The sequence below is a fragment of the Condylura cristata genome, unplaced genomic scaffold (assembly GCF_000260355.1).
Source record: "Condylura cristata isolate star-nosed mole 26May11 unplaced genomic scaffold, ConCri1.0 scaffold00008, whole genome shotgun sequence".
Lineage (NCBI taxonomy): Eukaryota > Metazoa > Chordata > Mammalia > Eulipotyphla > Talpidae > Condylura > Condylura cristata.
Genome location: NW_004567109.1, coordinates 37480310 through 37496225, shown reverse-complemented (window position 1 = coordinate 37496225; position 15916 = coordinate 37480310). Strand labels below are relative to the sequence as shown.

Below are 15916 nucleotides of genomic sequence, written 5' to 3'. Positions count from 1 at the left end.
AGAGAAACTACTTTTGAACTCAGAAAAGAGCAGGTGAGATAAGAAGGCATTCAAATGACATTTTGTTTTATCATTAAATACTATAATTTTCAAAGCCCTGCCCCCTCTCCCCCCATTCCTGAAAAAAGGAAAGACGTTCATACTCCTAGTGACTAGGGAGAAAGATACAGGTCTTGAAATTCAAATCCTAAATAGAACTTTGCCTGAAATTTTCAGATGGAATTTCCTTCTGTGGCTTCTACATAAATAAACACTAAAGAACTAAAGTTGTTTCTCCTCTAAAGTTTTGTTCTTTTCAATAACGATGACTTTGGTGCTACAGGTTCATAGTTAAAAATAGCTATTAACCACTTAAATTTGCCCTTAAAAAATCTAATATTACAGTAAATTTCAGAATTATTGTACTTTTTCCAGTGCATTACTGACTCCTAGGTATTTAAGTAACAACTGAACATTAAAAAAGAAATCCAGTTGGCTGTCAAATTAGACTACTAGCTTTAAGTTCTTAATCATAACTAAGTCAACTACTTTACTCCCCTATGCTAATACAAAGGCCCTTAATTAAGTCAAGTTTCCTTTCCATGTTAAGGGATTTTCTCTTGAAAAATATGGAACTCTCACAGATTAGTATTGTGAAGGGGGTCAAAACCCAAGAGCCATAAAGATGAAGGTGTGAGTTTTCAGTCTACCACTTACTAGTAGTGTGATCTCCAGGCCTTACTGTTTCATCTGTAAGAGGGAGGCAGGTTTGACTTTCTCTCTGGAACAACTCCCCAGTTTTCAGTTCTCATGGCACAGAATGGGCTGCAGATGTGAGAGGTCAGGGAAGAAAGGCAAGCCAAGGGTCAGCCTAGTGAGCCTGGGTTTGTATAATCCCTCAGAGCAGGCCACAGTGGGAACCAGTCATCCTGCCAGAAATAGGGAGAGCAGAGTAGGTCCTTCCTGAACTTGGGGAGTCAGAGACTAGCTATGGAGCAGATGCTGACAGCTGGTGGCTACTTTGGCTATTCCTAGGTTCCTCTCCCGGAGTGTACCTTTTCCAAATAATGGGCACTTAGGCATAAGAAGTAGCAAGGTCCCAATTTAACACTATTAACTACTGCCCGTCATTTTAAGTAAAATAAAGGGAAAATCCCATTTATTTGTTCTTAGAAGATGGCGTTGCAAGGAACCTTCTGGGAACTCTACCCATTGATTAACCAACTCCAATACCACTTTTTTGGAGTAAGACCTCCCAGAATCCTCCTCTATCCCCAAACAGGTTAAGATCCCTGATGTATTTTCTCCAAGCATCCAGAACTTCCTCTCTCATAACATTCACCGAATCAGAAAAGAACCGATGGGAGTCTCAGACTGAACATACTCCCTGGCACATAAACATTTAAGAACTATTTGTTAAGCTATGATGGTGCATCTTCCAAAATCCGATTTACAGTACTTTTGTCAGAAACTTTTCTTTTACACAGAAACTTGCTGCCTCATTAACCTTGACAAGCCAGCACTGGTTTTATCTCCCGAGCCCAAAGAATAATTCTATTCTAGCCACTGCAAGTTGGTGGCCTCTGGACTGATCCAGCCTGTAGACATGTTTGCTTTGGCCCACACAGTGTTGTTTTAAAAATCTGAATTAGTTGCCAACATTTTAAGAATAAAAGGATTTCAATTACAAACCAGATATCAGCTTCTGCATTGCCACTGGCAAGGCTGGGGGAGCTGCATAAGTCCTGACATCTGCAACCATGGCCCCTGGCCCCTGGCCCCTGGTTTACATCAGCCAACACCATTCCCTCCGGACCTGTACTTGGCTCACCTGTAAATATAATGACCCCAGGTTCCATCTAGATCCCAATTTTGATATTTCTTCCTTACAGTGTCTTGATCCATACATGTTGGTTTAGCCTCCCTGAAAAGACATCTAAGTTTGGAAGGAAAATACTACAGGCTCTTTCTGTCCCAGGCTCCAATTCTGCCAAGAGGCACCCGGTGAATACTTGCTGACAGACTGATCGAGACAAAGATGCTTACAGCCCAGCTCTCCTTCTTTAATCCTCCACTCTCTTCCACTTAACAGCTTATCTTGCCCCATCCCTTTCTCACTCCAGCCTCCTCTGGGAGGGTGAGGGAACAGGAGTTAAGAGGAAGATGGGGTCCATGCAACCTATGCCATTTGTAACTGTGTAGAGGCCACAAAGCAAATAAAAAACCTCACAGCTTTCTGGGGAAATACAAGCATGCAAATATGGGCCACGTGACATGTGTCCGGGAGAGTAAATGTTCCCAGAGATGCTTCTCAAAAAGGTCAGGCATTACCTTGAGAAGGCAGAGATGTCTGTTGGGCAAGGATACCAGCTATTAGTAAAGGACTAGGAGATATAGCAATACTTTTGTGATCAAGCACACTGTCATCATAAAAATTAAATTTTACACCTTCCAATAATTAATATTTGCCAATGATAAATGTTATAAACGAGTGCACCAATATACTATGGATATTATAAAATATGAAAAATATGTAAGTTATAAGAATACAAAATGTTATATGTGAAATCATTAAAGGTATGGAATTTGCTTCAAAACAATGTCTAGGAAGGGAAAGGGTGGGGAGAGTTAGAGATGAAACCAGCCTCCCACAGTTGGTGACAGATTACTGTTTAAGCAGGATAAGTTTTTTTTTTCCAAATGTTTGTAATAAAAATGTTTATAAAAGTAAGTAAAAAGTAGGTCTAATATTTTCTTCATTAACCCCAAAGAGCAGTTTCCACCATATCCCTGAGGTTTATGGGCCACATTTTGGTAACCTTTGGGAAAAGGGGACTGCCCAGACTGAAATTGGCAGGTGCTAAAGATTAAGTTTAGGTTTCTTCAGGCTTGGAAGTTACGTGTGTTACCTTCTAGGTGCTGGACCTTTACATTAAACAGACTGAACCATATTTCTGCTTATTGCCTGATTCTATGTTAGGTCTTGTGCTGTATTTCCTTCCATTAACCCAAAGAAACAAGAAGAAAACTATAAAGATCTGAGTTATTTTACAGCAGGAAATTACACCATCAGTAACTGCATAAAAATTGTTGGCTGTTTTCAGTTCTTTTGTTACTGTTGTCAATTTGTATTTTAAATTTCATTAATTCTTACACCAGGTCCAAATAAATCCCATTCCACATAATACCAAAATTCCAGAGTTTTGCCAGGTTCCTGTCTGCACATCCACTTAAGCTCAAGGAAGGAACTCCTCAAGTAGTAACCAGAAATAGCTCCAAAGTTGTAAAGTGTGAAACCATCTCCTTCCCCTCCCCCAAGCCCCTTCAGACCCAAGAGGATTGGCAAGAAAAACATAGGCACAAGGGCCGATGCCAGAAATGGCAGATATTAGTGCAGAAGAAGCAGAACAAGCACTAAATACAACAGGGACAGTTCATCAGAGCTGTGTTAGTGGGTCCATTTTGACCAAACTCAACTCAGCATCATCCATCAATGGTCAATTTTCTTTCACCCCAAATATTTCATAAGACAGAAAGGAGCAAGTTTTCCAACTTGGCTTACACAGGACACAGAGCATACAATCAAGCCGCATTATTTGCAAATGCATGTTTCCCCCTAAAACATCCACTACTACCTAAGTACATAATCACTTCATCCTGAAATATGCCATTTATGGTATGATGTACATGATTTAGGGGCAAATACAAACTGTATAAACATGAACACAAATCAACAGTCAAGTCAACAAAAAATTTATTTCTGAAATGAGGTAATACATGGGGGCCACACTCCCTTTCAGGTAAGCACAATATACCAGTGCCATCAAAAAGAATTAAAAATATCTGATGACATCTGGATTGCTTCCATGTCTTCTCTATTGTAAATAGGCAAGCAATAAACATGGCAGTGCAGGTGTCCTTCTGAATCAGTGTTTTTGTGTCCTTTGGGTAGATAGCTAGGAGTGGGATTGCTGGGTCACATGCAAGGTCCAGTTTTAGCATTGTGAGAAAACACCAAACAGCTTTCCATAGTATTTGTACCGATTTGCATTCCCACCAGCAGTGTAGGGGAGTTCCTTTTTCTCCACATCCTCACCAACATTTGTTGTTGCTAGTTGTTTTAATATGTGCCATTTTCATTGGTGTGAGATGGGATCTCACTGTGTTTTTCATTTGCATCTCCCTTATTACAAGTGATGCTGAACATTTTTTCATATGCCTGTTGGGCATCTGCATTTCCTCTTTGGAGAAGTGTCTTTTTAGCTCTCCTGCCCATATGCCCAAAAATATATGACTGGATTAAATAGATGTGGTACATATACACACTGGACTATTACTCAGCATTTTAAAAAGATACACTTATGCCTTTTTGCAGCAACATGGATCCAGCTGGATGGGATCGTGCCTAGTGAAATAAGCCAGAAAGAAAAAGAAAAATACTGGATGGTTTCACTCATAGAAGGAGCATAAGGGATGGGGTTGGGGGGAGCAACTGTAATGAAAAACAAGCAACTATAAACTAGAGACATATATGGGGGTAGAGAGGGGAAGGGGATCAAAACTGGGGTGGGAAGAGTACACAGGACTATAATGATGGTGCACAGGAGAACTGGTGATGAGAAGTCCACAGGGATTACAACCAAGTTGATAAAATGCACAAAATGAAGAACGAGGTAAAAAATAATTAAAAAGAAATATTTGATGATTACTACTTCTGTTATCCTTCCTGTTTGAGGCTGCTGCTCTTTTCAGGGCTGGCTTCTGTATGTGGACAGTCACTGAATATTCAGGGAGGAGTAGCCTACTTTGTATATTCACTGGAATGGCTTGGGCAACCCTCTGTACTCCCACAATGCCCTGCTGCTCTCTACCACCACACCAATCCAGTACACTCTAACAGCTCTATAACTCTTGCTAACCTATATACCATACATAATACCTCTTTCTGTATATGTCTCCATCATTACTTGAAAGTATGAGGGGACAGATCAGTCTTTATTCACCTTGTACTCCCAGTTTAGTCTAACCAAGTTTCCTCATGGTATAGAAGCCAAAGTGTGTGGGATATATTCAAAAGTCTACGGGATGTATGCAAAACTGAACAATGCATGCAATGCAGTTCTACTGCCTATAAAGAAAGACTCCTCTTTCACTTTCAGCTGAAGCCACTATTAACAACACTGCTCTATATTTTTAGCCAAACACCTCAGCCCTAGTTGAGCCCTTCAGTTCGTGAAGTCACATTTGGCCTGGCTGCTGCTCTTTCTCAATTTGAATTGAAGCTCTAGTTTGTGCTTCTGGTTATTTCTTCTGCTCACCCCTACCTCCAGCCCCTACAGCAGCTGTCTGACCAACCTGCTGGTATGTCTGCCAAGTGCAGTGACTATGCCCAGCCCAGCAGAGCTGTATTAGAGCTAACATCAAGGCAGGCACATTGGCCAAGTGCCAGGCCCTTGCTGTTAGGAAGCCTGTATTGTCATATAATGTTAAATGGGCCTTATAAGTGCCTGGTGAAAAGACTCCCAGAACTAGATATGCCTTCTAACAAGCAAGCATTGTTACTTAGCTGTTTTACCTGTGCAGTACCACCACCTCTGCAAGATTATAAATTCTTTAAAGGGTCATACCAGAAGACTTCATTGTAAATCCCCTAAACACCTAACAGAGTGCTCTGGGCACAGTAAACTTTCAAGGACTATCTTTCATTTAAGAATGATGACACCATCAACACCTCCCAGCCCCAGCTTCACATGAACAGGTGCCTTCACACACACACTATTTCCATTCAGTCCACAGAGCCAAATCTGTAGGGAGAATCATCCTACCCAATTTTACAATAAAGACGATTCTTTACACTTTCCAAGTTGCTGCTTGATAAAAACTTGTTGCATGAGTGAATTAGCAGAAACCAAAGCTCCCTGGACACAGACACTGCTCCCCAGATCCCAACATCTATGGCTCATTCCACCAGACCCCTGAGGAGTGGATGATTAGGTTTTTGACTCTTGCCCAGATGTGTGATGTCTGCTGCCAGGCGGGCATTACTCTGGGGCAGCTTTCTGGAATAACAAGCAAAATCAGCTGGTGCAAGTCACTGCAATTTTGTGTTTGTTTTGTTTGTCCATTACTAGAAAGAACAACAACAAAAATACAAAGTGGGCAGCCTCCACTAGAAGACCCTTTCAAGGACATCTTTCAGGTGCAGATGACAGTTTGAAAAGTGGTCTGTCCACAAGCACAAAAACTACCATGGGAAACTACACTGCTGAAAGGCAGCCGGATTTTTTTTTTTTTTTGTAAAATTACCCTTTGCAACTTTCAATAAGCAATGATGCGCTTCCATCCAAAATAATGTAGCAGACCTTGTTTGATGGTTATTTTGTTATTTCTCAAAATTAAAAATTGTCATTGGACAATTTCTGAAGCAGCAGAAACAAACAAAAACAGATTTTTAAATTATAAACTAAACTACAGAAAGTTTCTCATCTTACTTGATGATGTTCTGAAAGGTCTGTATATGCTTTAAATGCCAAGGTCAAATGAAAGAAGTCAATCCCTTAAGCAAGTGAGGACATTCTTTTCTTCAAAGAGACAGTCTCTTTCCAAGCCCTTCATATCTACATTTGGGTCTGACCCCTTAATGACCTTAATGACCACATGAAGTAGCTAACTTACCTCTCCACAAATTAGCTCTACAGTTCCTCACAAAAATCCAACAGTTCACAAGATATGACTACATAATCCGTACTTTCAGTAACTCAGTCCATCTCATTTTAGACCCACTGAACAAATCCCAAAGGTTTACCAAGGAAAATTCAAAATCTTTGTTATTAAAGGCTAGAAATCTAACCTGCCTTGGATATTATTTTTACAAGTATTCCCTCAAAAAAGCCAGCAGTCTAACAAAATTAAAGCAACTCTCCCCAATTTCTCCAGATGGAGTGGCAGATCAATGTATAGCTCCAGAAGAGGAATTTAAATACAGTATGTGCTTTTCCTTTTAAAAAGCAGAGAGAAACCACTTCACATTTTGCCAGACAAAAAACCCTGTCCCCAGGAGGTCAGTTTCCACAATGAGGTTGCAAAGGTGTTAGAAAGAGGCCAGTGGGGAGGAGATAAAGGGCCATTTGGGCACAAACCCCCCACTGACCAGAGCTTTTTTCTAAAGTGTCTCCTTTTCAACCGGGAAGCCTTTTAAAACTACATTTGCTTTGGATCTCTACCTGAATGACAATGTGTTGGGATCCGATTTCACCTTTTGTCGTAGACTGAGTGAGAAACAGTAAAATTGCTGTCAGCATCTTAGGGAAAGCAAGTCCTTAGCTTCACCCACACAAGGGGAAAAAAACCTGGGGTGAAAATGACCTATCAGATAGTACCAAATTGCACTATATTTATCTCCTTTATTAAAAGAATTGTCTCTAAGCAAAAATACCATTAACTGAAACATTCACCAGTATTTGTGGGAAATTCTCATTTTTTCTCTGCCATTTAGCTCCATTTCCTCTAAGAGTTACTTCAAGACTAAACTCTGTCAGCAATCATGCATATGGGAAAAACTATAATTGAATATAAACCCAAAAGATCTGCACAGGACAGTTAAATGATGTATTTTAAAAGGTTGTCTATTATGCAAAGGAAGAAAAATCTGACACTAGGCACTTCAGGACCAGTGTCTGCAAATAAACACACAATTACATTTTCAAGCAAACCATCTCATTCCTCATCCCAATGATATTTTTATCACATTGGAAAAGCTTTGAAAAACTGACTCCAGGAAATCTATTTCCTCTGGGTTAAGAGTAAAAGGGGTGGGGGTGTGCTATGGAGTGAGGTTAAAAAAAGAAAAAAAAAAAAAAAAGACGCGGAAACTTGAATCCCAGACTCAAAACATCTCTGCCAGCGGGAGGTGGAAGGGTGGTCACATTAGAATTGGAATCAGAAACCCATTTAAAGAATACGTTCCTGGAAACTTCGCTCTTTCCAAGACTGCATTCGTCACCTTTACTGTTGTTAGCATGCCTGAAAGAATGGGGTTATTTTATGTAAGAATGTTATACTATAGGCTTCAATTCTGAATGTCACCTTAAACTCGCCTAATAGTGGACCTTTACGATCAAGCAGATTAAAATAAGGCTGGGTAGACTCATCTGGTGGTTGTTATTGAGCAATTCTTACTACTTTTGGTTATTAGCAACATCTCCAGGACATCCATCAGTCGCAGTCGATCTCTCCTAAGTCCCTACCTCGCCTAGGGGAAGAAACAAGCTAGATGGGGCCCTTATATACACTATGTTCCCTTTTCTCCTCCCGTGTGCCCCCTATTCCTCCCCCACACACAATACAAACATCAGGTTGCTGACAGCATGCAACCGACAGCAGTAACAGAGGAAAATAACAACAAAAAAAGTCCCTCAAACAGCACAGCAGTCGGGAATTTACTAGGAATCTACCAGGCCAGCCTCTCCCACAACAGCCGGGCAGAGAGAAGCGCAGTCCACACTCTGCCCGGACTCAGGTGGCCTAGGGGCAGCTGCGCACGCCAGTGGTGCCTTCCCTCCCCGCGTCTAGCATCGCGCTGTCCTGTGCAGTGCGCCACGGCCGGAGGGACGCGAGGAAGTGTGTCCGGGGCTGGGGTGGAGACCTCAGAAAATTGTCCCCTCCAGGTCATCTGGCTTCCCCGGTATGGGTACACAAAGAAGGAAGCGGAGTTTGCAAGGGTGGCGGGGAGGGAAAAAGTCTTCAAGAGAAATATGTGCAGGAGAAATTGGAGAATCCCTGCCCAGATAAAAGATCATGGTGTGTGTGTGCGCCTGTGTGTGTGTGTGTGCGCGCACGAGGAAAGGGTTGCGTGCAAGGGGCAAGGAATTCTGCAGGAGAAAGGGAGGGGAGCCTCAGGGCGTGAAGAGGAGTTGGGGTGTCGTCTAGAAGGGCCAGTGCTCCTCAGAGTAGTCGTTACACCGTCACGAGGATTGGTACAGGAGAATGAGACCCGACTCCGCGCAAAAAGGAAAGTCAAGATGCCTGGCAAATTCCGGAGCGCGAAGTGGGAGTCACTTACCTGCATGGTGACAACCCCCAGCTCCTCAGCCGCCAGTCTCCGCATCTGGCTTGCCAGCACTTGCGCCTCGTCCAGGATGGAGAAGTCCGCGTCGGCCACGGCCCCCAGAAGCCAACACGCTACCAGGAAGAGCAGCCACAGGGGCGGCCGCCGCGCCCCGGCCCCGGCCCCGGCCCGGTCGGGCGAGCCCCGGCAGAAACCAGCCAGGGCGGCCGCCCCCGCCGTCTCCTCTTCCTCCGACTCGCGAGCCATGCGGCCTCCCCCCACTCCCCGCCAACGGGCTCCAGGCGCCGGGAAGCGGGGAGGGAACGAACGGAGGTGTGCCCAGGGCCCGCTCGGCGCACCCCGCAAAACTTTCTTCCTTCTCAGTAGACGCCTTCGCGCGCAGCGGCAGCGGCGGCTCCCAAACTTAGGGGGCGCCCGGCTACAGCGCGGGAGCGCGGGCGGCCACCATCGCCGGGCTCTGGAGGCAGGCGGGAGAGGAAGCAGCCGCCCAAGCGGTCCCCAGGACCCAGGCGCCGGTGCTGCCCCCGCGGCGCCGTGCGGCGGGCGTCTCGGAAAGCGGCGGCGCCCACACCCCGCGCTCCGGCCGCGCGGCCGCAGAGCTGACAGTCTGAGCCGCGGGCAGACAAGCTTTCGCTTCGAGAGTCCGGGCGCTGCTAGGAGGCGAAGGCGGGAGCGAAGGCGGCACCCGCCGAGGATCAGCGACCCGACTGAGAGGCTGGAGCAGCAACCCGAGCGAGGAGGGAGACGGGGAGGTGGGGAAAGAAAAAAAAAAAAAAACTGAAGAAAGAAAGCGGCGGGGGAAAGGGAGGTGTCTGGTGCCACCACGCTGCGCCCCGGCTCCGTGCACTTCCCGGCTCCACCGCCGCCGCCGCCGCAGCTGCGGTGATTTATGGAACGAGGGAGAGAGGCGGGGAAATTCCCCCGGTCGCCCCTCCTCTTTCCCTCGCTCCCGCCTCAGAGCCGCCCCCCATCCCCCGGCCCCCGAGAAGCTGGGGCCGAAGAGCAGATCGTTTCTCCGGTACCAGCCCAGCCAGGGTGGGGTCACTTCGACCTTCTGGTTCCCAGGAACACCAACCCACCAGGCTCTCCCAGCCGCCGCCTACGCCAGGCGCCCCAGAATCCCACCGATCTGGGTTTCACCCCTGTAAAGTCCCTTTAAGTTTTAGGACGCTGGCTTTCTGCCCGGCAGAGATTTGGGAAGGAGGGAGAGCCGTTTGTACGTCCACTGCTTTTCCTCGTGGTTACTAATAACAATTGCATTCGTTGGAACAACATTTTTTTTTTAAACCAGTTACTCTGTGCCCGGCACCAGGCTCTGGGGTTTGTGTACATTATCCTTTAATCCCCACCATATCCCTATGAGGTACGTATCTTTATCCCCAATTTTTAGGTAACAAAGACTGAGGCTTAGAGAGACGGAATAAATTGTCGAAGGTCACCCAGGGGATAAGAGCAGATCCAGAATATAAGCACAAGTCTGACTCCAAGGCTTTTACTCTTAAATACGACACAGTTCATTCTGTCTCTTTGGAAATGAACCATCTGATCCCATCAAAACAAAAACAAAAGGCAAAAGCCCACACAAACCACTGAACCAGAGTTCACCCCGCACATCCTCGTCTCCCGAGCACAAGGAGACAAGCTTAACCTTCCTGCGGCTACAGACTCCTCGCCCAGGTTCTCTGAGAAATCACCTGTTGGAAGCACCTGGAACTAGCGGATGGTGGAGGAGCGGGGAGGGGCGGCGGCAAGGCCGCCATTCTTCCCAGCCTGTGAGGTTGCTGCTTGCAGCTTCCTAGGAACAGAACCTTGCTCAGAAAAAATGAGGAACTGCCGGGGGCCAGCTCGCAGAACCTGGATTTAGAGCTCTTTTTCTTCACCACAAAACCTTCTGTCTTATGTCGACTATATTGTATTAAAAACTCATCTCCTGAAAACGTTCCATCACCCATTTTGCCACATTGTTTTCAGCTCTATTCTCAACTCCCCGTCGGTGTTGTCTCTGCTATGTGATATTTTTCATTTTCTTACTCTGACGGCTCTTGGGACAGTCACACAGGACTCTTGCAGAGAACCATCAGGATGTTTGCTTGGCATGGCTCACAGAAACTGGATCTGAGGTAAGCTTGTTGAGGGTAGGGACTTGTCCATCACACCCATTTAGCTTAGTACTAAGTATACAGTAGGTTCTGTAAAACCCGCTGCTCCCCTCAGCAGTGTATTTCAGTACAAATGCCTTTTCTGCTCCCCACTCTGTCTCTGGTGAATCCTCACCTCCCAGCTCCTCTGGCCTAGACCCCAGTTCTTGTAGGCATAAAGAAAGAAATCTTGTTTAAAAAATGGTTCTGGAATTATTATTTTTAAAGTCTACCTGTTTTCTGCTCCCAGAATCTACACTTGGTAGAGAGATGATCCTATATGTACTGGTTTTATTTTGTCTCTTAGCATGTGATAGCTAATCTTAAATAATCTATGTAGTGTTTTAAACAGAACAAAAATAATAATGGTGACTAACAATTTTTTATATCGGATTCTTCAAAGTTTTCATCACTAAAGTTGTCTTATATTTCTAAGCTATCCTTCTGAAACCCCCTCAAAATGGCTTCTTCTTTGACCATCTTTTGTACATTAATAGTTTTTATGAACCTGTGTCTTGAGATTTTAATTCTACGTCCTCTTTTTCTTCTCTAAGGTTATTTTCGAGAACTCTCTTACACACTCATGTCTTCAATTATCACCAAGACGGAAGTTTTATAAACCTGTAAACAAAGCTCAGCCTCCTCTTTGAGTTGGAAAACTGACTCTTTACTGGCCTCTCTCCTTTATATAAAGGGGAACTAAAACGCATTCCTTCTTTCTCCACTCTGCCCCTAAATCTGTCACCCCCTCCCCAAGCTAGGTATCACACTGGCTACACTCATTCCCTGTATGTCTCTCATCTGTCTCCTGCGCTCTGTAGTTCACTGGCTGACTCAAGCTCCTCATCCAGCTCATCTGCTTTATAACCACCAGTTCTCAAGCCTCCCTGCAGTTAATCTCATTCCTTTTACTCTCTTCTTTACACTGAAGTCAAAATTCTTTTTAGAAATAAAATCTGAACTTGTCACTAAATAACCTAAATATTTCTGACTATCCATTACAGAAAAATAAACCTAACACGACAAGCCACTTTGTGTTCCAGGCTGTCTGCTTTTCTGCCTTTATTGGAGCTATTATATCCTCTACCCCTCCCCCATCTCAATCCTCACCACCTGAAGAAAACACCTTTGCGGCCCTCTTGAAAGCCTTCTCCTCTCCACCTGGCAAGTCCCTCTTCAGCTGACACATCTTTTTGAAGCCCCTCTGACACCACCCCCCATAGATTTTATTGATCTTCCTTCGGTACTCCAAAGCTCTTGTTTCTTCCCTCAGAACTTTAAGTCCCAGCATTTAACAAGCCACGTTGTGATTACCCATTTGAAAGTGCTGCTTTAACCACCTAATGCCTCTCCTTTGGTCTGCCCTGGGGCACTCTCAATAAACTGCAAATCTGCATGCTGCATGCCCAGTCTACTGAAGCAGAATCTCTGGAGTTGGGCTGGGTCCTGGAATATATATTTAACAGAACACCTTCCTTATGAAATGCTTTTAGATTGCCAGTAAATTCCCAAGATGGTAACTCAGGCTGAAGCTCTAGCATTTGTCTGGTAGATTTTCAGTCTTGGAAAAAAATTGTAGGATTTTTCCTATGTCAACAGTGGGGTAAAGTCTCAGAGAAATAGCCATTTGCCCAAAGTAAAACAACATTTAGATGGTGTTGCAGTGCACAAACCCATGTCTTCAAACACCAAATGGCAAGCTCTGAGCTACTAGTCTGGTGTCAGAGAAAATGTTTACACACATGTGTATATACTAGTACATAACTGACCAATAAACACTTGTCTAAGAAACTACTTTATCTCTAATGTACCAAAAAAAGTAAAATTGCCCTATCATCAATCCCTACTCAGCACTATTCGAGCATTTCCTAGAGGGTGGTGATTGGACCAGGGTGGGCATATGACTTCCAGGAGCTGTAGACTTACAGCAGTCAAGCCAAGATTGGTGCTGTCATCCAAGAGTTAAACTGGGTCAAGCAAGTTTTCAATCTTGAAAAGTTATGAAATACCAAGAGAAACAGAATTGGAAGTAGCAGCTGAAACTGAAAGAAAAGTTACAGGAGTAATATTGAGTCCCACAATACATATAGCAGGGAATAAACACACACAGATTACACATAGGACTACATGGCTATATACTTATTGCTACATATGGCTATATATACAATTGTGTGTGCATTTGTGTGCCATGCCTACATGCATACAGTTATAGCATGGTAGCTAAGAGCAGGATCTTGAAAACCGAGTAGAAAACCTGGGCTTTTCCCCCAGCTCCCCAGGATAATGTCTATTAGTTATATCATCTAATTAATTAATCTATATAACATTAATTTATATAGAAACAAATCTTAGTGTTTTCAGACTCCCAAACTAATCTACAATTATACCAAAAATTAACATTCTACTTTTGGACAGTGAGAAAAACCCGTAAACCTTAATGTCTCTTAGATTTAGTTACTTTATTTGTTCATTATATCTAATAACTCCCAGAATTTTTGTGCAAAAGCACATAAAGCATTTATAAAACACCTGCTATATAGAAAGACCCACCTAAGAGATAATGGGCATGGTTTGGCAAACTGTTACTTTGGGGGGAGCAAACATTATAAAGAAACTAAGAAAACCAATAAAAACTAAGAAAACATTACAAATAAACTAAGAAAAGCAAAGAGACTGTGGAGTAGAAAGAACACATAACTTGTAAGAGTCCACTACCGAGACCCAATCAGAAACTTCCATTCTACTCTGCATGTTCTATTAATAACAAACAGACTTCTTTTTCTTGTTTGTCTTGATGTAACTCTGGGGATCAAGTTCAATCATCCATTCCATAAGAGAGTGCACTATTGACTGTGTAACTATTTCAACTATAGAATGATGAAGAAACTGGTAAGTGGCCACCAACTATCTGTAGAAAACCACAGACCATGACACTTGTCTGCCTGTGTGATCATCTCCCAGAATGCTCCTGTACTCCTTGATAGAGACCTTGTTGGGCACATGTTCATTACGTTTCCTCTCCAGAATCTTTAGCACTTAATAGGCAGCCTCACAATTTGTCCCTTTGTAAGTCTGTTTTCTCCATTTTAATGTTTCTCAAGGTGTGATCTACAACAAACTGCAGCAGAATCACCTGTCAGCAACTATGATTCACTACCTTATTCATTGCCACAGAGCAAGCACAATTCTAGATCCAGAGTAGCAACCCAAGACATATTGGAGCAAAGGGTTTCTTAAAAATTAGGAAAATCCATGAATCAAAACTCTCTGCATAAAGCACACACCGTTAAAGATGTTGACTGTTAAAGATGAAAACCAAAATTTTTCATCAAGCTGACTTCTCTTCCATATTTCAAGAGCTACAAAATCACTTTAGATCTCATGGTACTCACAGGCCAAGATTTTCACCACAGAAAAACTCCATGTAAAGCTGTTCTAAGTATCTCTTGGTTTGATTTTCAACAATGTATGGAGTTTCCAAGCCCCCTGAAGTCCCTTTGCATTATCTAAAGTGGACATAAGGTGAAGTTAGCAACAAATTCTCGGCCTAATGCTGCTGCTGCTAAGTCTTCATTCAAAACAATATCTGGTTGCAAACTACGGAACTCAGGGAACTCAGGAAAAGAGAATCAGCAACTTCAGAAATTAGCACTTGCTCATTAACTTCTACAAGAATTAAGATGTCAGCAATATGCTTTATTGTTAAACAGATAGTTAAGGTAGAATCCAAGAATATAGTTCCTCTCTATTTTTCATATTCCTACCACTGATTTTAAACATGAAATTTCTACTCCCCTTCAAATTGGAATTGAGAGGGCACTCCAAATTAATTCTTTTGCTAATCACATGCCTCTTTCTAAGTGAAAATAAAAGTAAATAATTTAATTGCCACTCATAGTTCTCTGCTTAAGACATATCCTTATTTGCAAGGTGACAACTCTAATTGAAAAGGTCTACAAATATTTATTGAACATTTCTTCTGTACCAGTACTTTTACTGGTAAAGGACACAAACATGAATAAGATTGCCCTAAGAATTTATAGTTATTGTGGAGATTAGAGATTTTAAAAGTAGTTAATATCACAAAAAGCAAGTGACTTAGGTTTTTTTTTTTACTTTTTCTTCCCTATGTTTTGAATTCTATTCCAGATATCTACATTTCATTGTCATGAACTGTGGAGGAGTCTGAGACTTCACTCCATTTTCAAGCCTACCATTTAATCTGCCATTGCCTTATGGATGCTGGCAGAAGGCATGGGAATTTTGAGTTAGAAGAAAAGGATTTTATTATAGCAATAGCCATAACCAGAGTAACACATTTGTATCATCAGTTCTCCAAGCCTCAGTTTCTACCAACAACATGAAAAGGACCAGGTGACACCTGCAAATATCAGGCAGCATTGAAGAAGAGGAATCCCAAACTTGGATAACCCAAATCTTATTTGTAATGAAAGAAAACAAAACCACCCTTTGCCCCAGAAGATCGAAATTTAATTATGGAAGAGAAAGCAAATTTTCTCTTTGTTCTAAAGAGAGACTACCTCTGTCTAGGCTGATTAGTAAATAAACATTCTTGAAAGTATGGTGCAAGACAAAAGAACAGTTTGTGTCTTGCTCACTGGGCATGCAAAAATGCAAGAAATCCTTGGAAAACTGCCTCCCTGCATCACTTTTTTCTAGAATGGACTCAAACACAATGTGAAGCCTCTCATTTAATATTTTGATCCTGATT

At 43.0% G+C, this 15916-nt stretch overlaps 1 protein-coding gene across 2 annotated transcripts in view; it reads right to left on the bottom strand.

Moving 5' to 3' along the window:
• Window positions 1-9910, bottom strand: part of CACHD1 (cache domain containing 1) — a 201462-nt gene extending 191552 nt beyond the window's left edge. For both annotated transcript variants that reach the window (XM_004679077.2, XM_012722438.1), the window contains exon 1: window positions 9041-9910. In XM_004679077.2, coding sequence (XP_004679134.2) covers window positions 9041-9292 — 252 coding nt within the window. In that variant the 5' untranslated portion in view covers window positions 9293-9910. The remainder of the gene's footprint in view (window positions 1-9040) is intronic.
• Between the last annotated feature and the right edge of the window lie 6006 nt (window positions 9911-15916).